Below are 27,695 nucleotides of genomic sequence, written 5' to 3'. Positions count from 1 at the left end.
AAATAAATCTGAGGCATTCACTCTCCTGACAAGCTGCCAGACCCTTGCTTTCACACTGGCAAAGGCATTTCTGCCCTTGATGTCATGTGCAAAACATGAGGATTTGTGCCGTGCTAATCCCTCTAATGAGGGCTTCTCCCAACCTCTATATAAACCCTGCTCAAAGCCGTGGCTGCTGGGCAAGCACCACAGAGTCAAAGCACCCGTCTTTTGAGCTGCATTCAAAGCAATTAGGGGCTGGGATTAAACAAACACCCAACACCAGCATCCTCAGCAGCAGGAGTTATTATCCTGGTTGGCTGGGGCGTGGAGCTGTGCTGAGGCCAGGTTGTCCCACGGTACACGTCTCCCTGCTCTTTGCAGTCAGGTCCAGCAGGGAGGCACAGCCTGCATGCAGCAGGAATGGGAGCCCTGAGGTGGCTTTTCTGGGCTGGGCTGGGCTACCTGAGCTGCTGCTGTCCCCCACGGGCACAGGCACAGTTTCCCCGTGCCTGCATGACGGTGGAAGCCCTTCGCCTGAAACGCTGCTGCCCGGCCTTGGGGACAGAGCCAGGCAATATCTGTGGGTCCCTGCAGGGCAGGGGACAGTGTGAGGGGGTGCTGGCAGACACTCAGCCCTGGAGTGGCCCCTACACTCTCCAAAATGTGGATGACCGTGAATGGTGGCCCCTCAAGTTCTTCAACCACAGCTGTCATTGCACAGGTGAGATGGGTGCTGGGGGGAGGGGATGGTGATGGAGGGGTCTGCTAACATTGCTCCAAAGGCCAGAGGCATTCCTGGTGGTATAAGGCATCAAGAATGCTTCAAATATTACCATTATTTGAAAATTCTCCCATATTCATGATACTGTTAGTACTTTTTTGGAGCATCAGGGTCAAAGAAGTGTTTTCTGTCATGTGAACTTCCGTGTTTTCCTCTTTGCCCGTGGAGTTGTCCCTGCAGCCAGGGATCCCCTTTCTCCACAGGGTTTTGGACCTTTCAGTGCTGCTGTCAAACCTGTATCTCTGCTACTCACGGTGCTCTGAACCTGGATCAGTGTGCGTTGTTTGAAGATTTATTTCTCATGGATGAGTACTTTTCAGTATGACATAGCCCTGTGCACTGAAAATTTCCCAATGTTAGGCCAGGGTGTTTCCCAGGTTTGTTAAATTTAGTTTGTTAACTAAATTTACATCTTACACTGATCCAAAATGTGTCTGTACAATCACCAAAGAGACCATCCCATCCTTTTCCTCCTCATCTCCAGCTGCTACTTCTCATTGTGACTTTTCATGGGCTCCTGAGTTTGAATGCTGGAGATGAAATGGATCTAGGAGGAGGCATGCTTGAAGGCTAACCTGGCCAAAGGGATAAGGTTCTAATGAGAACACTTCCCTAATGCTGGCATGAGGCAGTGAGCAAGAAGGTGAGCTCAGGGCAGAATAAGGTGACAGGACCCTTTCTCACCAACAGCCCTGGCTGAAGGGGGGTTAAATGAGCAGGAGCTGTAGCCTCAGCCCAGACTTCTGTGCAGGGCTCGCAGGAGATGGCACCACCAGTAGGGCAAAAGGCACATCATAGGCACTGAAATCTCTTTCTAGGCACATTTCAAATGAAACCTGGGATTTCTTGTTGAAAACATCAAGTTGTTTGAATTTTCCAACATGAGAAGGATAAACTGCTTTGCGTCAGCCTGATTCTTAGAACAAGCAGAACTGTTTTGTCTAAAATGTATACCTCGGCTCGCACTACCAAGAAAGCCCAGATCAGCCTGGGAAGGCAGCACTGCAGAGAATTTCAGCCAAAGATGCTAAATTTTCCAGTGCAGCTATCAACTGGAAATAGAGAAGTAGTGGCAGATGACTTAAATGGATACATGGTGTTACCAAAACTCCTCAGAATAATAACAATAGACTTTATAGTATACATCAATTTTTATCTCTGACTGGATTTCAAATGCTTGTGCAAAAGGACCTTTCTAGATAGTTTGCAAAAAAAAAAAAAAAATTGATGCACATTATATTTCTTAAAGAAAATAAAAAACCTTATATATCTCCAAAACTTAAGTCAGGTATCACATACAGACACAGATCCTGGGTCAGAAGAACACTGGAGCACATGGGCATGCACCAATATTTATGTATTTAAAGTCATTAGAGCATCAAAACACGGGAATAAAGTGAAGACCAGTCAAGACAGACATGCTCTGTGTAGGTAGACATTAATTTGCTTATCCAAGTAGAGATTAGCACTGATATTTGATATTTGCAGGACTGGATCCCAAGTTACATGAGCAGAATGTAGTCTTCTTTCCTTCAGCTTTACTTCTTCTGAGCTGGCTGCTCACATCGTCTCTTTAAATCCCTTGGATTCCTCTTTCTCCTTGCAGTTTTGTTTAATCTAAATATACCAGTGATAAAACAGTAAGCAAAAGGTATCCTTAAAAGTTTTCCTGGGCTGTACTCTGCTTGATGATGTATGCAAAACCATTTCTAGGAGAATGCTAAGAAGTTCACAGCTATGTGGGATTTGGATTAGATCTGATGCTTTTACAATGCTGGTGGTTGCAGCTCTGTGTCTATTAGGGTTTTTTTTTGTGTTTTCTTTCCACTTGGTTTAGTGCACTGGTTGGTTGTCTGCAGACCAACTGTAAGTGGTGTGATGTGTGGCATTTATTAGGCATCCAGAGCTATGATACCTGTGTAAGATAATGATAGGTAACATAGGGTAACAGAAATTAAATATGCCTATTCAAAGGGACATGGAACAGTACACATCTCTGCTATTAAGGTGTCTTTTTTTCCAAACTGCAAACTGCCTGTTTGGAATAGTTCCTGGATTGTGCAAACTCCAAACCCACTAAGGCTCTTTCCAGCACTTTAACAGTATAAACAGTTGTGTTCCATCTTTATAGTTTAGAACTGGTGTGAATGGTAAGCTATGGGAAATTCAACCACCATGTAGCTGATTATTTGGTTAGACAGTGCCAACAGAACATGTCACATAGCTGATGGCTATATGGCAAGGAAACTGGAGGAACAGTGAGGAACAGAGGCTGAGATTTCCCAAAGGTGGGATTCTGGAGTTTTCACAATAAATGTAGTTTTTTGCTAAACTAGTTTTTAGTTTTTTGCTAAGGAGAAAAGAAACTGAAAATTTTTCCATTTGTTGGAGCCATTCACTGAGGAAATATACCTTAAAATCATATCTATCCAGGTCTGGGTACTGAACATTTATGGGCCCCCCTTCCTCCCAAACAACCTAACAAATCAAAAAGAAAAAAGAAAATCCCAAACACAAATATGGATTAATGGCTATAATGGGATCAGATTAATTTTTTTTTTTCCATTTCTAGGCATTATCAGATGGTATGCATGAGTTTTTCTTTAACTGAGGACAAATAGAACAAGATTAGAACAAAAGAAAGATCCAGCTTTTCTTCTCACTTTTTGTAAATGGTCAAAAAGCAATTGCAGGTTTGTTGTCAAGATGCACTTTTTACTCAATGTGTTTGCTGCAGTAAAAATATAATCTCTGTCAAAAAATATGGGGTTATATCATGAATGTAGTTGGAAGGTGGCAAAGAGTTTTTAGATCTTGACTAATTTCAGTTTTGAATTCATTGAATGCGTTCTACAATTAGTTTGGGTGCCCCTCATATTATTCAATTTATATAAATTCTTAAACTGAAACTACTGGACAGATCCTGACACTGTGCAGTACATGTGAAGGAAAATGTGCTAATTTGTTTTCAAGAAGGTCTACATGTTGAATTAAACCAAGTGATGGATATGTGAGTCCAACCTTAAATATTGAGACTTGTAGCTGTTTACAGAACAAAGCAGTGCTTCAGTGAGATAGTTGAATTTAGTTTAGAAGAAAACTATTTTAGAAGACTTGTGAACTAAATACTATTTTGAGTTTCTAAATGATAGCATTGTACTGCTGGGATACAGATCTGGTACAGCATTTAAAAAACTCAATACAGAAGACTATTGTGAAAAACCACTGCGGTTGGTCATGTGAGTGCTAGTACAGATTGTGACAGTGATTAAACAATGATGAAGTTTGAGTTCACTGAGGAATTAAACATAAGTACCATTCTTTTTTTCTGCTTCTGCTTTCTGAGGTTTACATATGGGCATGTGCTGAACATTACTCTATTTTTTAATAGAAGTTTTTTGAGGAAAAAAAATTAAATCCTTTCAAAGTCCTGTGCAATATATTCCAGCTGGCGACAGATGATTTATCATCTATTCTTTAGCTGTAATCAAATTGTCAGTTAAGCCATGTAAATTATATGATGGCTACCCCATGAGGTAAAAATTGGGCTTTTGAAGTGGTTATAAAATACTCTTCATTTACTTGTTGTAGGGTAATGTGCCTGTGGAGTAATACTAAATTATAGCCATGCCTTGACTGACCCTATTAAATCCTGTGTAGGTACAGATCTTCCATATCCTACAGCCTGTGGGTGTGTCCAAATGAAGAGCTAGGAAAGAGAGAAGAGCTAACCATTTGTCCTACATGGACAGTGTTAGCAGTCCTGATCCTAGCCTTGAGAAATTGCAGTATGCAGGTGTTTCAAATCTGATGTAACTCCTGTTTTAATGCAATAGCTAAAGAAGTCTAGAAAGGAGTCCTTTCTCCCCTTCTGATAAATGATGGATATTAAACTAGTCTCTATAGAAGGAAGAGGCATGGCAGCTGCCTGGGTCATCTTGGTACACTAAAACAAGGCAAAAGATGGTAAATGTTGAGTGGGATCATTTTTACTGAAGAAAAGACACTAAGGTGATGGAGTTGTTAATTTGTGTTATGTTTGGTGACTGAAGGCCAGCCATATGTTATGACCACTAAGAGGCAGAAAATCGATGAGCTTAGGCAACCCTCAGGCTTAAGAAGCAGCTGCAGTGGTGTGTGATGACTGGTGTTAGCATTCACCAGTGATGTGTGTGAGCACATACTGAGTGTCAGCTCATAAGAAGTGTATGTTTCTCAGTGCCGTGCCAATGGATTGACCCACTGGGAGAAGTAGCATGGCCATAGTGCCTACAGAAGCAGTCTTGTCTGAGAAACAGCACTTTAAGTGTTGCTGAGATTGGGTACAGAAGAAGGTAGCTCCCCAGGCATGTGATCCCATCTCCAGACAGAAGGGTTAATGGAGAATACACAGATGATATTTTGACCAGCGGCAATACAGTGGACACTCCTAGAAACCGTGGAACAGCCAGGAGCATCCCACAGTGATATGATCTCCTTCCTGTGCACCAGAATGACCTCCCATGCTACATTCTCTGGAAACCACAAGAGATGATAATAATCTCTGTTGTCCCTGGCAGAGCCTCAGGAAGGCTGTGCGCCGAGTTCCTATGTGTTAATCACTGAAAGTGAAAAAATGCTAAGGCATGAATCCTTGCATGCTCCTAGAGTCCCTGTCTGCAAAAGGATCTTGAAAGGGTCTCATTGCCTTACTGAAAATATCTACTGTGCACTGTATCCTGCTATCAGGAGATTATTTTTCCTGCTCTCGTAGAGCTGTACCATTGAATTCCACCATCACCAGCACAACAGTGCTGGTGACAGGGAAGTTAAGTTGTAAGAGACCAGCATTTCACAATGCTGTCATGTGGGAAGTGCACATGGCAGTAAATGAACTTTCTGGAAACCATAATGCATAATTTCCAGATCAGTGGCCTGGTAGAGTGCTTTAGAAAAAAATGGTGAAAAAGTAGTTTGTGTGGGTCATAAAAAAGCTGGGTCTGATTACTGCAGCAATTTCTCATTGAATTATGGGAAATCCCACAGACCTCCATCATTTTCTTGCCATTTCAGCTGCTGCAATAGCAGCAGTCCTGTGATGCATGTTGAAAGAAAATGACAAAAAACAAGTTTTGATATAATGGGGTTTTATGGTTTTGTGTGTTTCTGACAATGGAACATTGCCAAATAGACATGAGGATGTGACAAAAATGTTCAAAACAATTGGCAGAAATATTGCAATATTGAAATACCACTTTGCCTGGAAATTGTCTCCTGTTTGCAAGTCTCCATTGCAGTCCTCCTCACTTAGTGGGGCTCATGCCCCATTGAAAAGTGACTGGGAAGTGATGGAAACAATGGAGCCCTTGGATTCCTTTATAGATAGGGTGGTTAAGGGAGAAAATCCTGCAGAGCATCAATTGGACATAATTAGGACCTGCCCAAGGGAAATAGGTGACAAATCATTGGTCAACCTGGCTCCAGATAGAGTTGGAAAAAAGCTTTCTTTCCCATGAAGGTAACTCATAATTTCAGGGTTTTGCAAATTTCTTCTCAGAGCCTGAGGAGGTGCATAGAGTATATGTAATATACAGATATTGTCTGATAAAATTATTTCAGGCATCAAGACCTGCAGATTCAAAGAGCCCTTCCTGAGGGAGGAATAGGCACCATCAGAACCTCAACAAGTGACTGAGAGTGTCTTGTTCTGGTACGAATCCAGACAGCACCTGGTCCTGCATTGCCTCTGGTTCTATCAGTGCTGTCTTTCAATGTGATGCTTATCCAGCATTGTGAGTCCCTTAAATGACTGGAGGAATAAATGCCAGTCTCAAAAGAGGTTATTGGCAGATTTTTCATGGTTAATTCCTGCTTTTTCCTCCTTCTCTTAAGGATTGAATTGTACCTGAGTGTAAGGGGTCAACAGGTGCTTTCCAGAAGTTCATGGTACATGACTGAAACTTGAGAAGTATACATGGTCTAATTATGCAATGTTGCAAGATATTCTTGATATTTGTCATCTGGTCAGTTCAGGCTGGAATATGTAATAGACCCTAATAGCTAGGCTAAGTCATGAAGAATGAACAAGACACAGATAGTGGAGTACACTGAGTTGATAACAGTAATTGTACTGTTCTGACAGGACCCTGAGGATACTGTGATCAAATAAATCTTCCATGTTGCTTACCTGCCCCACCCCCACCCATATCCATACAAGCCACACAATCTGCTTTGCTTCACATAACTATAACCTACTTACTTCCTCTGGTGTATGTCTTCATCCCCTTTAGCCACTGCAGACCCCTGGCTTTGGGTGCCTTCCTTCATAGCTGGAATATGGCAGCTGAACCCAGCTGCTTCTACTTGTGTCATGACAAAACCTAAGACATATATCTGGAAATTGTCCTCATGAGATGCCATCAGGATCCAAAACCTTAGTGAAGTCTTCATGCTTGTGGTCCCTAAACTGAGCACTGATCCTCAGCTTCATGACAACATGTAAACTTAGAGACCTCAGGGGCTCTGAAGCAGCTGTAGCCAACCTACATTTGGTCCAAACTCTGCAGTAAAAGTCCTCATATATTCTTGGCAGGTCTTACAGGAGTCTGCTGCACATTTCAGCAGCTTTTACCCTAAAAGCTAGACAAGTTCAGAGCCTTGTTGGTAACAGCCCTTGCAACCTTGGAGGTCCTTGAATTTAGTAATAAGCCCGGTAGCCCCTAACAATCTGAAATCTTGCTTTAGTGTTAATTATTGTTCTGGTCATAGGCTCAAGCTTACAACCTAGGGATATCTGCCTGTCTGGGAACATTTCATAAGACACTTCCTCATCCCCATGTTAGTCTTGGATCTGGTAGCACCAATATGTGTGATGAACAGAGAGATTTTGTGGTGTTTTGGAAAACAGTTGTCATAGTTGTTGTGGAATGAGTGTGTGGGGAGTTGGAGGGGTGGTTGAGAACAGGTTAAAAAGTCAGTGCAGATTTTTGATAGCAGTGTGGAGATCCCAGAGAAACCCTGTTGCCATTCTGCTCCTCCCTGCCTCCAGCAGCGTTGTTCCACACTGCTGCAGCCTGCCAGCACACAGGCAGGGAGCAGGTGTGTACTGTGGGAATGGCTGGTTGTTCCCTGGCTCCCCCAGAAATGGGGGAGCAAGATCCAGTAGGGCCTTTCTGCTGCTGCCAGGTGTCTGCCACTGCATGCAAGAGGTCACACTTAAAGCAAGCTCTGCTTTCCTGGGCTCTCCCATCCCATCAGAGAGTCTGAGCTAATATCCTAGGGCAGAACTGATTACTTGCCTTAGGAATGATGCCAGCGGGGAATGACAGTATTGCAGTGTTTCTCAGGCTGTTATTGTAGCACCATTTAATAATGCTTAAAGCGTGACTAGCAGCAGCCCTGGTGCTTGTCCTGGTTCCGGTTGGGCCCCAGATACACTGTTAAGAGGCACTAGTTTCACATAAGTTTTGTCCTTAAGAGAACTGTTTTGTTTAGGGATTTTTACACTGTTAAGAGGCACTAGTTTCACATAAGTTTTGTCCTTAAGAGAACTGTTTTGTTTAGGGATTTTTTCTGTACTTAAGGATCCATGTGAACTGACCCTGTTTTGGGTTTGATCCTGGAAGTAGAGGAGTACTTGAGAGCCAGTCGAGCAAAGCACTTCATCACTGGCTTAACCTCAATTGCTCAGCTCTCTGTTCAGTGAGAGTCCTCATGTGCCTGAGGGCTTTGCAGAGCTCTGAGCACCTCAGGGCGTCAAGCCCATTACCCAGCACTTCCCCAACTGGCTGAGTGTGATTCTTGGCCCTGCTGTGGCTCTGGGAATCGAGCCAGTCATCCTTCTGGTTAGTCAATTGGCAAAGCTGCAAGTCTGCTCAGCTGCTGTCCTTTCCAGGAACTGGCATCTCTGGGGAAGAAGAGCACTAATTCTTCATTCTTCTACATGGCACTGTTAGTTTTCTCTGATTCATGATGTCATGACTGATTGTTCCCTCTTGATCCAGGAAACTTTGCTGGGTACAACTGTGGTGAATGCAAGTTTGGCTGGACCGGCCCTGAATGCAACAGGAGGAAGCTAGCAGTTGTCAGGAAGGACATCCACTCCCTGACAGCAGAGGAGAGAGAGCAGTTCTTTGATGCTCTAGACCGTGCCAAGACAGCCATTCACCCGGACTATGTCATTGCAACTCAGCACTGGAGAAGTCTGCTTGGTCCAAGCGGAGAGGAACCGCAGATTGCCAATTGCAGTATTTATAACTACTTTGTTTGGCTTCATTACTACTCAGTCAGAGACACACTCTTGGGTTAGTGCTTTTCTTTTCCAGTGGGCTCTGCAGGTAAACAAAAGGATGAAAATACCACTGCTGGACAAAGGTCCCAGTAGTAGGCGCAGAGCTGTGGAGCAAAATGGTGGTGAGAAGGTGGTGGCCTTTGGACCTGCTATGGTCTGGTCCCCACACCCCATGGTAGCTGGAGCACACCAGTTGCACCTTCATCTTCATCTGGTGCATCTTCAGTCTGACAGGGAGCAATGCAGAGTCTTCACTTGAATGAACTGAAGTGTGGCCAGGCAGTGACTGACTTCAAAAAGATGTTCCCAGTCCATAGGACAAGGAAGATGCAGTGGTGGTAGGAAAGGTGGTCTGCAGTGGTGAAGCCATGCAGAGCCATGCAGAGCTATTTGAGCCCAGAATGCTACTGCTTTCTGTGGCTTTCATCAAGTCACCACATCCCCAAGGATGGGATTTGCCTGACAAGCCACAGTCACCTTTTAAAACCTAACTTAGAGGTTTGGGTATCTAACTCCATGCTTTCTCCCATATTCAGATTCCTAGGCCTCCTTTCTCTCTAGACAGAAGTACCTATACCAGCCCCATTTCACAAAGCCTACTTCTTGTGGGAGGTGCACCAACCAGTTCAGCTTTTCTACATGGCAGTCCCATGTGCAAGCTGAACAGCCCATATTTATCTCCTTGCTGGAGGGCAACTGCTACTCTGCAGTGGGTATCATTCAGTTTGCCCCTCTGACACAGCTCCCTTTTGCAGGGCTGAAGGAAGCAGCCTCTGGCCTAGTGAGAGCAAAGGTTCTTCAAGGGACAGGACAGTCATGTGGAAAGGCAAAGGGGCAACTTCTAGTACTGCTGCAATGGTAAATAAATCCATATGTGATTTGAAAGCTCTCACCTCTCACCTAGCAAAAGCACTATGCAAGAAATAACAAGCACAATTTGAAGAAAATTGGCAAAGGATTCTGGATTACTACTGGCATGGAAAATGCTGAGGTTCTCTTGATAGATACATGGTCTAAGTCTTGCAGCTGAGCAAGAGAATGAGGTAATGCACATATTAGCAAGGAGATGGGGTTTTGAAAGTAAAACAGCTTTTAAAAATCAAAATTCACTAAAGTGAGAAGAAATCTTCACAATATCCAGCTTTTTAGGGAATGTGAAGTTTTTTTAGGCATTGAGGCAAATATCCACAGAGGAGTTTGTTTCACTTGTTCCAAGTAAATGATGTAGCTTCTGATGTGTTCACTCTTTTCAAAGATGCAGAGCTGAAGGTTCTTGTTTAACTCTGCTCTGGCAATAAAAGGAAGTGCTGTCATTCTATCCAGCCTCATTTGATGCCTAAATGCTTGTTTTATCATCCCTTTGCAGGTCCTGGCCGCCCCTTCAAAGGTATTGATTTCTCCCACCAAGGACCTGCTTTTGTTACTTGGCATAGGTACCACTTGCTGTGGCTGGAGAGGGAGCTGCAGGTTAGTTGAACAGCCTTTCCTTTTCCTTGCACAGCTTCTCCCTTTGCTTGGATAGTGTTTTTTTGCTAGGATAGTTTCTCACCCAAACTCCCAGGTGTATTTGCTTATTTGTCATTTTTTTGTTTTGCTTTAAGTGAAATTAGTGCTTTCTGCATGCTGAGGATTAATGGTTTCTCACCATGAACAGTGATGTGAAGGTTATAATGGAGATTTTTTTCCCTTCATCTCCACAACAGAGGATAGAAGATATGAAGTAAAAGTATTTATTAATAAAATTAAAGCAACACCTTCATGTAAAACTTGGTAACAGAGATTGTTGGCTGATGTTGAAGATACTGTTCCCTGAAACCAGCTCTAAATATTACTCCCTTTAAATATGACATATTATACATTTAATACATAAATATATTTAGCAATATGCCTTTTAAATAAATATTATTAACATGCCTAAGAGTCAGTTGCAGAAGCATAGACTCATTTCCATTTGCATGACTTCTATATTGTCAGTGTTACCGTATTTCAGCCTTACAGATCTCTAATGAAAATGGTTGCTTATCAAAATAGCTGCAGGAGCTTGCTTGTGTGAAATTGTATCTGGCAAGCAAGCACAATCAAGTGCACTGTGCTCCCCTATTAACACAAGTTCAGATTCCTCCCCAGGGCCAGTTTTCTGGAACGAAAGCCAACCACATGCACAATTTTACCTATTACCCACTTACATCACTCAAAGCCTCTTACTTGCTTAAGGCTAAATTCATCTCTGCTCCTGCTCTCCTGTTTGGTCTCTGAGTTGGCAGAAAGCCTAACATGGCCAGAAGAGGTGCAGTCCCACAGCAGGGAAACCAGTGACAATACCTTTGCTTAGACTGGTTTAATGCCACAATCTTTTGGAAGGAGTTGGAGTGGCACTGTGAAATGCAGAATGAAAAGCTGAATAATCAGTGAAATATCCAGTCAAACAGCTTGAAGGAGTCCCTTTCTTTCTCTTCTCTTTGGAGTTGATTCCCAATTAAAGCATTTCTGTCCATTGCAGCGCCTGATGGGCAATGAGTCCTTTGCGCTGCCGTACTGGAACTTTGCCACAGGCAGGAACGAGTGTGACATCTGCACGGACCAGCTCTTTGGAGCATCGCGGCCCGATGACCCGGGCTTGATCAACCTCAGCTCCAGGTTCTCCCAGTGGCAAGTAGTTTGTAACAGGTAGGAGGGTATCCAGAGAAAGCTCACATATGGGCAAAACCTCACTTCTCCACTTCTCACTTCTGTCATCAGCATTGATAGCATGGGCTGCTCTCTCAGTGTGAGTGAGTGGCAGGAAAGGAGCCGAGATGTCTTCTTTAAAACTGGAAATTGCCATCAGGTTATGGGTAGATGGTTCTCTGTAAACTTCCTTATATTGTGGAAGTGTATTTTAAAAAGATGATTCTTCTAGGACAGGATTTTAGTTGATTTAGCCAATTTATGGCTGCCAAAAATCTGAAGAGTTTCCCAACTGGCAAGTATCTTTCATAAAAAGAAATGCCTGTGTGTTCTCTATAACATACACCAAACTGATCTCAGCAGCAGAAAAAGAAAATTGTCTTGGCATATAGGAAGCTAGAGATAGGCTGGAAAGTCTGCTACCTTGTTTTGGATGAGACTTTAACCCTGATGTATATAATGCAGTTTTGGGATTGACTTTGAAATATCTGAGATTTCACATGAAAAACAGCACAGAGCCAGCCAGGAGCTTGCTGCCAGCTCCCTGTGGGAATGTGTTGACTCATGTGAGAGCAGGTCTTTGACAGGGGATTCAGATGTGGGATCAGGGTGCTGTGACATAAAATGCTGTTTGTTACAATACCCATACATCATTCTTCTCTCAGCTCAGAGGCAATGTGCAGTTAGTCAGACAGAGGTAAAGAAAGCGCAGCTTTTTCAAAATAGGCTCTTTTTCTGGATACCTAAAGAGATATTTGAAATTCCAGCTTCAGGTGCCAGTTTCCTTTAGGTCTTGGCCCTACTTTTTCCTGAAAGACAAACGGGGCTTTGGTTTTTTTCTTGAAAACTGAAGTGACTAAACTTTTGTCTCAGTAAGGTTAAACTGAGAAGAGCTTTTATTTACTTCAAAAGTTTATGAAAATGCTGTTTCATTTCACACTGAATAGAACAGATATTTTTGTTTCAGCAGTGTTACACTGTTTCTTTCCCTCTTTCTCTCCCTGGTATAAAGGATTTGCTCCCTATTAGTTACTGAGTAAGCCCAGGTTGTTCTTGAAGGCCCTGAAAAAGAGGATGCAATGCATTGCTCTTGCTTTTCTTCTAAAGTGGATGAGGGATGGCAAGTGAAAAATCTGTTTTCTGTCATTTCTTGCATTTTCTCAGCTCACAATTCCCTTTATTTTTCCCCTTTTGTTGAGAGTTAAAAAAATAGTCTGTAATCAGGAGTGAAAGTTTGTCAATTCAAAATTGAAAACTCCATTTTACATTGCCTGACAATTCTTACAGAGCCCTTGGGGATGGAGAAGGCATGACGGGAATTGTGCTTGCTTTTTGTAAAGCATTCTCTCTCTGTGGACAATGAACCTGGTAACTCTTGGTCTAAATGACTGATGGTCCACAGAAGATGCAGGGCCACAGAAAGCCATGCCATGGTAATAGTCCTGAAATAAATTAATCTGACAGGCTGTGGGAGGTGAACTGAGCTACGCCAGAAGGTGTCCATCCCAAATCTCTGCTCTTTCACATGTATAGCCGAGGCCTCTTTGTACTGCATGAGAAAAAGCCTACAAACAAGTGCTCACCTTCTTCTCACTTGTGCTTCTCCCTGTTCCACACTCAGTTTGGATGACTACAACCGCCTGGTCACACTGTGCAATGGCACTGATGAGGGGCCACTGCGGCGGAGACCGCCCCACGGCTCCAGTGAGCAGCTACCCACCGTGGAAGATGTCAGGAGGTGCCTTTCCCTGCAGGAGTTCGACAGACCCCCCTTTTTCCGCAATTCCAGTTTCAGTTTCAGGTTTGTCCTTCAGCTTCTCTAGAGCTGGCTGGGTTGCTGGTTTTCTTCATGAGCACATTTATCAGCTAAATGTGGTTACTTGATGATGCTTTTTCCCATCCTCAGGAATGCGCTGGAGGGCTTTGATAAACCAGATGGAGCCCTTAACTCACCCATGCTGAGCCTTCATAATTTGGTTCACTCTTTCCTGAATGGGACCAGTGCTCTTCCTCATGCAGCTGCCAATGATCCCATCTTTGTGGTATGTCTTTTACCCCCATCGTGATGGACAATGGCTGAGGCTCAAAGGCACCTTTCTCACAAGAGATTTGCAGAACAAGTGAAGTAAATTCCCTAAGAAATAGTTCTTTAAATAGAAAAGGAGCAATCCTTTATCTTTTCTTAAACACTGTCACACCTGCAAAAATGTTGGATAAAAAGGATCCCAGGGTAATTTGTAAAATATAAAATAAGATTCTAGGGAGAAGAGCTGCTATCATGATGTGTGGAATAATTTCATTACGTAGTATCTAAATCTACTGGCTTATATTGCAAAACAACAAAACCTTATTTTACAGCAACAAGGTAAGGTGAAATTTGGGATAGTTATTTTAAAGCAGTAGATTGAGTGCTTTGTTTCTTTGTTTTAATATTTACAAGCTAAAAGGAAGTCCATCTAATGTCAGGGTGTATTGGGAAATAGAAAGAATATTATTTCAGTGGTGCATCAGAATACTGCTGCACTGCCATGAGCAGCACAAACAGCATTGTGCAAATAAAAAGCCAGTAGTTGACTCTGCTTATACATATTTCTCCCCTAGTAAATTCATGCAAATTAATTTTTCTCCTTGTTAGATTAAACCACAGCATTTACATAACATATAAATTTTTTTTTATATATTTTATCTATGTGTTATGCAGATACATTTCTTTGTTACCTTCATTTTAAGTTTTCAAAACTTTTTTTTGAGAAATTAGGCCAAATACTTTTGTAATGGTTCTTCAGATTGTTTCCTTAATGATTCTTTAATTCCTGCATTAGTTTCTTTCTTACACAGTGAAATTCATTTCACTATTCTGTAATTTTGTACAAAAGATTATTTTCTATAGGATATTTTCCAAGTTTTTTCCAGGGTTGTAATTAAAAAAAACATGAGTACATCAGAAATTAGTTTCAGACATTTGTAATAGTTGTCTGAAACAGCTTTCCTGCATTAGTTAATTTTAGATCTATAAACTCACCTGATCAAAGTCATGAGCACCTGGAGCTATGGGGCTGGTAGCACATGCTCTAAAATGAGCATAATGGAGTCAAATTTCGTGCAGCTTTCCATACTTGTTCAGAGATGAGAAAGATTAAAATAATTTTGAAAGGCACATTCACCTGAATGAGCTCAGTGGCTCCTCACCTGTCCATTTGATGCCAGCTGATGTTAAACTGTCTGGAGAAAGATCTCACTGGGAACAAGCAGCAACAGAGGTGTATAAAGCAAAATGTCCCATGCAGAAGATCAGTCTTCTCATGAGCTTTCCTGATTTCCCATTCTGTAAATCCCATCTAAATTAGATTATCCTCTTCTCTCTCTTTCAAAAGCTCCAGCTACTTTGTGCGTTTGTTGTGTGTTCTAATTGTGGCTGATTTTTGAAAGAGCTTAATAAACGCGTGCCCATGCCTGGATTTGCAGGTTCTTCACTCCTTTACTGATGCCATCTTTGATGAGTGGATGAAGCGTTTCAAGCCCCCTGACAACGCTTGGCCTGAGGAGCTGGCCCCCATCGGGCACAACCGCCTGTATAACATGGTCCCTTTTTTCCCTCCGGTGACCAACCAGGAGCTCTTCCAAACTGCGGAGCAGCTTGGCTACACCTATGCCATCGACCTGCCAGGTATGTCCCAGGATGCTGTTCCTTACCAAGTGATGAGACAGCTCGCATTTTCCATGGCACAGGCATATATAAAATAAGGAATCTTTCACAAAATGCACAGGTCTATTCACCTGCTCACTTCCCAACATTAATATTTGGGTACCTGGAGAGATGTACCTGGGTGTTTTTTCTTGTAAGCCCCCAATTTTAAAGATATTCCATGTACATAGCTGGAATCTTCATTAGTGTTTGTCTATTAATTTGAAATTACCCTTGACACAAATCAGACAAAGACAAATGTATTTATGCAAAAACTCCAAATTTTGCAACAAGATATTAAAATATTTGTAAAAGATGGAAGAGTAAGATCTGCATGAAAACCATGCTTCAGCTGCTTTTCCAAAGATTAAATCTGAGTAGTTCCTTTCTCCATTTCAGTGTTACTTTGAGAGGCATAAGATGCTTATTTAACCTTATGTGGGCAGGAATTTCTTCTAAATGCTTACCATACATCTCTGGTTTTAATCTGTGGAGACTGTTTAAAGGTTTATAGACTGCAAAAGATTGAAACCCTTGCCCTCAGGCGGCATTCATGCAGGGGAGCCCTGATTTGTGGAGGCATGCTAGCTGCTTTTGCAGAGCTTTTCTCAGGGGCATCCCCTGAATTTTCACTGAAAATCTAGCTTCCTTATGAAAAGGAAGAGAAAACTTACAGAGTTTAAGTTTTCCTCCCTTTGGATTACTGTCCCACTCTCCTGCTTTGCAAATGTGAATGCCCCTTTGGCATGAGGCACCCAGAGAGGAACATGGGTAGCTTGTGAGTCTGTTTCTTCTGACTCACACTTAAATAAATTTTTAGCTCTTTGTGAAGGAGTTTATCTATCCCTGTCTGCATGGCCTATGTTCAGACAATTTTACATCCAAACCCTTCTCTTTCAGCTAAAAGAATAACTGGCTAATTGTACTTCAGGTGATCACATTGGAAATAAACATATATTAATACATTGCTGACTTGAAAGATGATAAAACAGTAAACGATACATTTTAGGACTTGACTAATTTTTGGAATGGTTGCACTCAACACTTTTGAAGACTTCAGAATGGGGACAAGACTTTTAGTTATTTTTATAGTCAGTTTGACATCTCCTTTAGCCATCTGTCTCCTCTAAGCCATATATATAGACAACTCTTAAACATGTGCAGTTGCAGTCCTCTTGAGAATGTTTTTTTTTTTTTTTTTTTTTTTTGTGATTGTTTAATCAAACATGATTATTTCCATCTCTGTATATGTAGCATTCTTCAAAAAAGGAGGGCAGGCAATTTTTCCTTCTGAAAGCACAAATGAAAACACAAACATTTAGTCAAGTGGAGCAATGTTATTATAGGGATAAGCCATATTATCTTTGAAGACAGTGGTTCTTCAGAAGTGGTTTAAAATCAGCAGATGTGATCTGGAGCTGGTCAGCAGAAGCACACTAAGTGTTTTCAGTTAAAATTTTGACAGTAGGCTGCTTTGTGGTCTTTATGAAAATTGGAGGGATTTCTGTTGACCAAAATAGCTTGGGAGCAGCTGTCTTGAAATGTCACTATAGAAAGAATTGTATAGATCATTCATAATTTTCACCAAATTAGATGAAAGTCACATCTCACAGTCTCAAGCTGTGTCAAGGGAAATATAGGTTAGATATTAGGAAAAGGTTTTCCATGGAAAGAGTGATAAAGTACTGGAATGGTCTGCCCGGGGAGGTGGTGGAGTCACCATCCCTGGGTGTTCAAAAAAAGACTGGATGTGGCACTCAGTGCCATGGTTATTTGAGGTGTTAGGGAACAGGTTTGACTCGATGATCTTGAAAGTCTCTTCCAACCTTGTGATTCTGTGTGACTCTGTGTGTGTGAAAAAATGGTCTTTTTGTCTTGTCAATGTTAATATTTTCCATTCCTAGCACTTAAATTTGTATGAATTGTTGAAGTTTAAATTCAGCTGTAGACTTCTCTGGAAGGAAGCATCTCCAGCTCTGATATGTGTCTCAGTTATGTGGTGTGTTGTGAATTTTGCCTATGGCCAGTAGGTCACTAAGCTGCACAAGTAATCATAATTATCAGCATGTAGGAGATAGTATGTCTTCTGTGTAATTTGCAAAATTGAATTATGGACTGTCCTCACTTCAGTCATTTCATACTTCCAGATTCCCTTGACGAAACCCAAGCATGGTCTGTCATGGTTGGATCCACAATTGGAGGAGCACTTACAGCTCTGGCTGTGCTTGTTCTGCTGCTTGTGCTTTTCCAGCACCGAAGGCACAGAAGAGGTTTTGAACCCCTGATGAATGTGAGCTTCAGCCCCAAGAAGTACATGGGAGAGGCCTAGTGCCCTCACTTTCTTTGCTTGCTCTTGTAGGAAGTGACCTTGATTGCCTTAATCGTATCTTAGCTGAGACTTTATCACACACTCCTTTGGCAGCTGACTAAATTGTTCTCATTCAGGTTTTTCCCATCATCTTGTGAATTGTAATGTGTGAATTCTCTGGGTACATATGAGAAAGGCCCAAGTCAGGCTAGATTTTTCTCATTACTAAATGTTATCTGGAGTGTGTGACACTTGTAAATCATCCTCTAGAGATTTAGATCAAAGCAGCTGAGAATCCAAATAGGAGAAAACCAACTTGAATAACCAAGATAATTTTTCATCTCAATGTGTTCTTGATTTCATTTAGCAGCATTAAAATGTGCTGAAAGTTATTAATTCTACATGTATATTTAAGTAATACATTATTTTATAGTTATCAATAAATACTCTGAATAACACAGTCTTAAGGTTCAAAATGTTTCATGCAGTTTGGAAAAAAATTGGAACACCCTGGTTACAGTTTATTTCAGAAGCATGATCAATTTTGTATGTTATTTCCAATAAAGTTGATAGCAATAGGTAAACTCCAAAACTCCAACTCCTAACATTTAAGACCAGGAGTTTCCCGATACCTAGATATACACTTGTGTTTTACCTCTGTGTTAGGGACCTTGGACAGAAGTTGAAAGGGGGACTTAACTTTTTTGTCTCTGGACATAAACTTCCAAATTTCCAAAGTCTAGGATGCAGGACTCAAGGTAACAAGTATAAGATAGCTTGCATTACTCAGGTGGCAGGTGGGAAATCAGGTTTGGATATGGCAGTTGTTAGACCCCATCCTAAACATTCCTTTATACATTCCCTATATACTTCTTTATTTTGACAGAGATTTGAAACCCATTTGTGTGTTCTCTGGTGTTATCTTAGAACATGTTTTTTTACATAGCAAATGACATCTTGAACAGATCCTGTCAGCTTTGGTGCTTGATATATTACATTAATGGAGTATTCAGACTTTGTGTATTGTGGGGTCTTGAGTCTTATAAAACCTTTGCTTTTTTAGCCTTGAATAAAAAATTAAATTAGTAAAATTTTCTGGCATTTCTTTTCGGCTTGCTAAATACCACCTATGTGGACTAGAAAGAAGATGTTTTTCACATATACTTAGCTTTGAATATGTGTAACTCACAAAACTTACCTCTAAAATGCAGAATTTTTGGATCAAACAAAGTTGTGATTTGCTCACCACACACTCAGCCTTTGCTCCATCAGGTGGACAGCAGTCTGCTGCGATTTCTGCTGCTTTGTGGTGCCTTTGGGGGATCACAGTGCACTTGTTCCTGGATTATGTCCAAGATGTCAAAGGTTGGAGCACTTTTTGTACAGCATCTCAGCTCAGTATGTTATTCCCCAACTCAGGCTGTCTTTTGGGAGTTTTGTTATTTAGGGACTGGTGTTATCTGGTGCTGAAGACAACAGATGAGGTCTCCAGAGATCTAATACACATGTGTTGTATTAGTTGATCCTGATCTTTGTCAGAAGGTAGCCAGGCCTGAGATCTCCATGTGCCTTTCTCAAGGAGCTGTCAGCTGTTTTCCAGCACTACAAGGATCTTCATATAGAATCACAGAAGACTTTGGGTCCAGATCATCTAGTCCAGCTCCTCTGCAGTGAGCAGGAACATCTTTAGATCAGATTGTTCAGAGTCCTGTTCAACCTGACCTTGAATGTTTGCAGGGATGGGGCATCCACCACCTCTCTGGGCAACCTGTGACAGTGTTTCACTGTCCTCATTGTAATAAATTTATTCCTTATGTCCAGTCTAAATCTACCCTCTTTTAGTTTGAAACCACTAGCCCTTGTCCTATGACAACAGGCCCAATTTAATATTTTGTCCCTATCTTTCTTATAAGCTCCACTTGAGTATTGAAAGATTGCAGCAAGGTCTCCCTGGAGCCTTCTCTTCTCCAGGCTGAACAACCTAGAATATGCACCAGTTCATGCTAAACACTAATTTAGAGAGCTGCTGTTGGATGGAGATGGACACATTTTTGTCCTTCATGGGATCTGGATGGCAAAATTTAGAAGACTCTATCTAGGCTGCAATTTCCAAGGGTGGATGAGAATTTTCCTTGGAGTCACAGGGTGCCCCACTAGCTTCATCAGCTTGTGGGTTTGGATCCTGCTGCCCCAAAGGTTTGCTTTGCAAGCTGCCCCTGTAATGGGCAAGTAACAGGGGCAGTGGGGTAGAGGAAGGAAAGAAGGAGAGAGAAGTGTAAAAAAAATGTAGCACAGCAGCTAACTTGTTAGAACTGATTTTGCCTACGAGCCTGTGGGTAAAGCAAAGGAGATTTCCTATCTCTCATGTAAACTGAGTGGAAAGGTATTTTCCTTTCCAGAAGAAGAGCAATGAGGGCATTAGATTGATACTATACACATAACAAGTACTAGGATTAATGATTTATGCATTCCTCTTTTCACTGTCTGGAGGTTAGTTTGGTAATTAGGGCTTTAACAATGTGAGTGGACTTAACAGCTGCTTATAAAAATCGGCATCTGTATTGAGAGTACAACCTGCCCTCTTGTGGCTTACTGGAATATTACTGGTGACACTAGAAAGCTCTTTTTCTCCCTCTTAAATAAGTACAGTATTGTTCTAGCAACCAAGAAAAGTTGTGTCTTTGGTGAAGGAAAGAAGCACAGGTCATCTTTGTATGAAATGCTTAAAAAGAAAGGAAACTGAGCACAGACGCTTCAAAGAACAGATGGAGGAAATCCTGCAACAAGTCTTACTTTAAAGGTTTGTTTTACATGTTTTGATATTCCATTTATCCCAAACAACACAAGATGCCTTTTTTGTTGCTGTTTTATGCAGATGTTATTAAATATCTACCATCTCTTATTTCATAAATTGTCCAGAGGCTGCTGGCGTGGGATTAAGAGGGATCCTCAAAGGCTCCCACAGATACTTAAACTGATGGAAAGAATGCTGAAAACATAGTATCCCCAATCTCCACATAGCCTACTACACCCTGGGATTTTCATCCTACAAGTCAGTGCAAAGCATAACCTCAGCTGGTGCTCATGGACCACCTCTGCCCTTCACTTTTCCCCTTCACATTCATAATTACACAGCATCAGTCCAGCCCAGGGAGGAAAGATGAAGGATCAGCACATCTGTCTTTGTGTGCTTTTTACTCAAGGCACTTTGTTAACAGACGGGAGGTGCACTGCTGAATGGCTTCAAGCTGAGATGGGTGTAATCATCACCACCCCTGCCTCCTTTAAAATAATTCCTACTGAATTGCTGCTTTCTTCTGAGAAAATGCACACAGAAGCTACAAATGAGATATGTGATCTCTGGAGAAGTACTCAAAAACATTCCTTCCTCAGCCTTTTTGTTAGCTAGACCCATGCAGCTTTGCATGTAGGGCTTTTGAGTGGATCATCTTTCTGAGGAGTCCAATGCTCTCTGGTCACTAGTTAATTGCTCTCTCACCTGGCTGTACTGGATCTGTGGGCACTTAATGCCTCCTTCTGAGTCACTCAGTAGATTAAGTGCCTAAATTTTGACACTGTAGTAAGCTGATGAAAGCCACATAATCTCTGTCAGTCATGGCCTGTGCTTTTCTGAAAATGATAATCATGAAAATATTCTTAAGGAATTAGTGAGACCCTGTATTCTGAATGAAATTAAATCTCATTCCAGTCTGTTTAGCTAAATGCTTGAAATGGAATTTGTTCCAATTTTGTCCTGATTTAGGAAAGAAGTGATGTAAAGCTACCATGTCTCATGGCTATTACTGTAAAATTTTAAGTTGCAAACCATTACTGACTTTCTTTTAGGGCAGACACATACCTATGCTTGTGATGGCAGAAAAGAGAAAGAAAATAAGCAGATTGAAAGACTGTCAGCTAAATTTAGTAGGGAAGATGTACACTTGCAGAGCTAGGCATGTAGGCTGATGGCTACCAGGAAGGAAACTTTTTTCCTGAAATACTGGCTGTGCCCTGCTGTGCAGAGCATGCAGCCAGTGATGTGTCCTGCACACAGGTGCCTGCACTGAGTCAGGTTATGAACAAAGCTGTGTCTATGATCCTGCTCTGCTTCAGTGCTCCTGCAGCTGAGAGACAGCAGATATTCGTTATCCAGGGCTTTTTACTGAAACTGGGCTTTCCAAGAAAGTCTGGGTGGTCAGACAAGTGGTACCAATGCTGCACATCTTTTTTACACACCAGCTTCTTCTTGTGAAGGGGCATTCACCTTCTCTTCCGTGGACAGCAAAAGTACCTCTAAACAAATTAAGACAACATATAAACCATTGCACTGTATAGATCCAAAACCATGCTCCAAGACCAGCAGGGTATGGATGAAATATGAAAAGAAAGCTCCTTGCTGCAGAATCTGCAGTTTATTTTGCCTGTCCTGATCTTCTTAATGAATCCTGTCTGCACTTAAGATGTTACCATTGCCATGTGTTCCCTCTTCAGAAGTCTCTTTTGTCCATGAGCCAGGACACATGGGTTTTGCAGGATAGTGGCAAAGCTAGTAAATCTGACTGTGAGAGTGAGAAACCTCAACACACCAAGCTTTTCAGCAGAGACCAAATAAGCAATCAGGTCTCTTCCACATCATGTAATCCATCTCTGTCTCTCCTTCCTTCACTGACTTGTTCTCTCTGGCCTCTTGACAAACTGATGAGCCCTGGAGCAACTTCAACAGGCAGGAGGGAAAGAAAGTATGGGTGGACTGCAGCCATTGCCCTTGGCAGCACTTCCAAGTGCCTGAATAAAGGAGGCAGTCACGGGTCTCCAGCCCTTATCTCTGCCCTCAGGCTTTCTCACAGATTAGATTAAAAAGATCCTCTCCAGCACCATTGTTTTGCCTGTCATGGATCTCCTTCTGTGGCTCCTGATTTTCTGCAACTGTGTAGCAGAGAGTTCAGCTATCTGTTCTGGAAATGGTGAGTTGTGCTACCTGGATTTGTGGCTGGAAGACAAAGGCTTAAATGTTCAGTGGTAAGGGCACAAAATGTCCCTTGCAGCTTTCTTCACTGGGTGATTTCATTGCTGCATCCAGGCTGCTTCCAGGCCTGTTTCCCTGCCATCCATCTCTGTTTGGTCTATTCTGTCTTTTACCAGATTTTTTAAAATTTCTGACTTAGAAGAAGGTCTCCTGAGATATTTTATTTTTTTTCCCTCTGCATGCCTCCTACTTGAAAACATCTTTCAGCGGCTTCATATTTATGTGGAGGCATTATTGTTCAAGTATCTGTAAGAGTTTCACAGTTGCCTCTTCTGCTTGAGTTAACTGAAAAGCTGCTAAACACGTTAAATGCTCAGAAGCTGTTCTTGTCAGCAATGAGGCTGGTGGCTTTGTTGGGGCTAGGTGCCACCAATTCCAGATAGAGCCTGAAGTGCTTATTAAACCTTCTTCATTAGGTTTCTTTTTAATTTTTACCAGATTTCCAAACTCCAGTCCAGTTTGTATAAGCAAAATTTTCACTCTCATGCTGCCATCCCATGATCAGTAACTGCTCAGGATGGAGAGACCTTGCCAGAGAGCTGCTTCTTCCCGTGGTGCTGCAGGGGGCTGTGCAGGGCCAGGCCACTGCCAGGAGAGCTGCTGTGCTCAGCCCTTGCAGAGGCACATCAAATCTACTCCCAGTCCTTGGGACCGATGTCCACAGCCAGGTCCATGGCTGGCAGGTGCTCTCCTGCCTGGCACGCTGCGCTCTCGCTGCTCCCCTTGGCACGGCTGGCTGGCAGAGCTGGGCACCACCAGCTCCACTGGGAGCAGCTCCCAGGCTGTTGGGATGCATGTCACATCCCAAGGCTGGAGAGGGAACCTTGGTGAGCTGCAGAAAGCCTGCTCCTTGTGCAGATGCGTACAGCAGCTCCGAGTGCCAAACCCCACGGATTTAGAATGCAGCTCAGGACTTTGAAAAATGACACTTGTGAAGGCAAAGCACAATCCTTCCCGAGGAAAGAAGCTGGATTTTTCAACAGAAGGAAAAGCCCTTCCAACGTTTTCCACACGTAATCTTAGGATAAGTTGATTTTGCAAAAGCAATGAGAGCATTTGTATAATATGGAATGTTTTGTTTTTAAATCAACCCCCCAAATAAAAATATTTGATCAGGGACATGACACATGTAGAGAGAGATTACAGAGCTCAGTGCTCATTTACACTATGTCTATCTGCTGGTAAGAAAAAAGTATACCCTGGTGGCTGTGCTAGGACAGACAAACATAAAGATAAAAGGTATATTTCTACTTAAAATTGAAAGGGGAGGAAAAATATGGTACTTTTTCTTTCAGTCTTACCTATATCTAAATTTTTTAGCTTGGTCTGGGGATTGCTAGTTGTGCTTTTGTGATGTATACTTAATTGTGTTATTCAGACAGATGAATTTGTGTCAGCTCATCACAACAGCCTGTCTCATGCTCATTTTTGCTTTAGTTGCTGTCAGTCTCTCAATATTGGTATGGTTTTTATCTGGAAAACACATCTCTAGTAGCACTTCACAAAATTGCTCTCTTCTTTTCTCTAATATTCCATGATTTATTTCATTTGGACACAAGGTAGGGGCAGGTTTTACACAGCAAAGTGAATGGGAATGAGAATTTATTGAGCAACAAAATGACTACTTGGAATATTGCCTTTGCCTGAAAAGTGTCGGTAAATTCAATTTTCAGCCAGGGAACGTCAGACTTTTTTCCTTCCACATTTCATAGAATGTGTAGTGGAGCTGCTTGCCCTGGAATAGAATCCCCTAGTTTTCAGTTGTGCCTGGGCCATGGTTAAGGATCTTTGAAATTGTTTCAGGGAAGAGTCCCTCAAATATTTCAGATGGGGAAATAAAACATCCAGTCTGAATTTCTAGCATGTTTTCATTGCAGTGCAGGATTGTCCCAGTTCTCTTTTCTGCTGGGAGTTGTCCAGAGATTTCACGTCTGTTTGTTCCTCTAGAGACTTCTCCAGTCTCCCTCCTCTCTTCCACATTGCTTGCCTTGTCCTTTTGGCTCTATCTGCCTTGCTTGTCAAATATATCTATGTCACCCTCCTCTAACTTACCCATTAATATTCATTCCAGTGGGGGAAAGTAGAACGATGCTTAAACCTAGGCTGTATTTCAAAGAAGCCTCACAAACTGAGTAGCACAAATAGTTGTCCCATGTACTAATCATTTGTATCGTGTATATTCTGCTGTTTTAAGTACAGTCATGATTACAGTTGAAAAATGGAAATTTTAAACATCTAATAAAGAGTGTGTGAAAAGCTTCTGTATTTATAATTTTATTGATTGTTTTGAATTAATTAATATCTCTATCAAAACTAAATAAATGCATTATTGAAGAAAATCATTAACCAGAAAAAAGATAAACTTCATCACAAAAATTAAAATCAGGAGCCAGACTAAGCATCTTTATCTCTTTCACTTTAAGGATATTTTTACTGATACTCACCTCAAATCTTTCTCTTAATTCCATTATTCTGTAGCTCTTGGACTTCTTTAATTTTATTCTCCTCTTTCTCCCATGCTCCTTATCTCATAAAATAATTTATTTGAAGTAACTATAAGTATCAAAGATGTCTCATGGCAGTAGGTCGGTGTCTTCTCCAAGTCCCTCCTATCCCTCATGCTCCCACATTGCCCTGTGCCCAGAGCTCCTGCCTGCACGTGTTGCCCAGCTTTCTGCTCCCTCCTGTGGCTGGGCTTGGACAGGTGAAGCTGATGGCAGAAGTGAGCATCATCCATCACACAAGCTGCTCAAAAATGGGCCGTCATCCCTCTCTTTATCAGACGACATCATTCCTCATGCAGATCCCAATCCCAGGGGAGGTGTTTTACATTTACCTCATATTGCAAGAATCCGACACCTGCACATTCTTTATATCAGCTGGGAATCTGTATCTGTTGGCTCTCTGGTATGCCTGAGCTTAGCAATGCATCAGAAAACATTTTCTTAGGCCAAAGTTTTCCCTGGATTAACTTCAACAGTCGTTTCAATTTATTGATATTTGCCATAGACACTACCTGAACATTCAGGTAAATGGATATACATTCCACAATGCAAATGGAATATTAGGTTCAATAGTGTATTACACCAAGAGAGTGCTAATAAATTCAGCAGAGCCTCAGAATTTAGTATATTAATATAATTTCAGTGCTAAGGCTGGTGTTCAAATAACACGTCTAAATTGTAAAAAAGCCAACCGGAACCTTTACTTGTCATTCAAATAAAAGCATCTGTTGTTTTCAAACAGTTAGATCTATTTTCACTTTTAAAAATACTTTCTCACATTCAATTCTCCTTGAATTTTATTTGCATTCTGATGAGACAAAAGAATCAAAATACACTTGCAGTGTTTCATACAGTCATGAAACAAGTATCAGAAGTTTGGCAGAGAAAATGGTTGTGATAGTATTTCTAGACTAAAGGATTCAGTGCTGTTTGAATAGGCAGGTAAATTTTTGTCACTTAACAGAATCAAATCCCTAGCAATTCACATTTTCATTCTGTTCCAGCAAGATTTAAAGTGAAACACTGTTAATTAACAGAACATTCTTGTAGGTGCACAGGAAAGAATTAATAATTAAAAGGAGTTATTAGTTGTCAGATAGATTTTCCCTGATTCACAGAAGACTCTGTGCACTGCTTCAGGTAATGTCTCTTCAAGGAAGTACCAGAATTTTAAATTGTTGATTTCACTAAACTCTTCTATTACAACGGATTGTTTTTGCCTTGTCAGGAAACAGGCATAGTAAGGTGTGTTTTGTGTTAATAAGATAAAGAATACTACAAAATATTAGAAGCTGGAAATCATTCTTTAGCATTTTTCAGAGGCTGAACACCATAAAGAATTTTTTTCCTCCTTGAAAACTCGGTGTTTTGGTTTAGGATGGGGAACACAGCAATCCACTCTAAAGAAAGGAGTACATTTCCCAGACTTATCCAAACAATTTCCTCATGGAATCATTTTTAAAATGAGCTGTTTTCTCTCAGTTCAATGACAGACACGCCCAGAAGGTGTCAGGCTTCCCCTGTCTTGAAGGGCTGGTGGGGTAGCCAGAGGCAGGTGATGCAGTGCCTCAGGAGATGCTGTGTGCCCTGCACTTGCTCCAGCTGCTGTCCCAGGAAGCCACGGATTTCCTGCTGCTCTGCATATTTGCCAGCTCCACACAGATACCTTGAATGCAAGCCTCAAAAGTGTCCAGTGCTCTTTGATATATCCTAAAAATTCCAAGGCAGTGGGACTAGAAGATGTAAACACAGGCAGCTGAACCAAACCCTGCCATACCCAGAATGGCAACATTGCCTCTATTTAAGCAACTAAACCCCTTCTCAGGGTGAGATGTAGTTTGCCTGGACCTAGATTTTTACCAGGTTACTGTGGGATTCAGCTCACCTGAATTTAGGAAATTGGTTCTCTTGTCTAAACATAGGCCTTTAGTTTCATTCAAGGTTCTTGAGATGATCCCATCTGGACAAGTAATTGCCAGTCTGGAAGGATGCGGGGCTCTGCAGGTCCTGTGCCATGTTTGCTGCCTCTGGGCAGATGCCTTGGCTAACTTAAACTATTTCAAGTGATACCAGATAGCAATACGTAGGCATCTGAACAAACCCCTTAAACTTGAAACCTAATCAGCAGAAGAATTTCAAAGAGGCTGCACTGACAGTTTGAAAACCTAATATGAAATCTTAGACTCCACTAAAAGAACTAGAATAAGCCAAATTAAAAAGTTAGAAAGGGAGCCCTCTAACTTGCCAGATCCCACATTTCTTAAAGACCAATATTGATTTACATTTTAAGACTTCTGGATCATGGACAGTCTAATCAAAAAAAAAAAAAAAAAAGAAAGAAAAAGGTGCTCAACTATTTCAATAAAGTACTTAATTTAGATCTAATAAGTAAGTAAAAATATCAATCAATATAATTTTTAGAAGTATTTTACGTATAGACATAGAAAGAGCTCACCTTTTGCAAAAGAGTAAA

General features: G+C 41.6%; 1 protein-coding gene across 1 annotated transcript; it reads left to right on the top strand.

Moving 5' to 3' along the window:
- Positions 1–381: 381 nt before the first annotated feature.
- On the top strand, positions 382–17,713 carry DCT (dopachrome tautomerase). Its single transcript, XM_021530323.2, has 8 exons — positions 382–703; positions 8,746–9,045; positions 10,399–10,499; positions 11,533–11,699; positions 13,321–13,500; positions 13,606–13,741; positions 15,165–15,366; positions 17,532–17,713. The coding sequence occupies exons 1-8, from the start codon at positions 403–405 to the stop codon at positions 17,711–17,713; spliced, it is 1,569 nt and encodes a 522-aa protein (XP_021385998.2). The 5' UTR covers positions 382–402.
- Positions 17,714–27,695: the final 9,982 nt, after the last annotated feature.

Source organism: Lonchura striata, chromosome 2 (genome assembly GCF_046129695.1).
Source record: "Lonchura striata isolate bLonStr1 chromosome 2, bLonStr1.mat, whole genome shotgun sequence".
NCBI classification, from domain to species: Eukaryota; Metazoa; Chordata; class Aves; order Passeriformes; family Estrildidae; genus Lonchura; species Lonchura striata.
The sequence above is the reverse complement of the archived record's forward strand: the minus strand, read 5'-3'. Positions and strand labels throughout refer to the sequence as shown.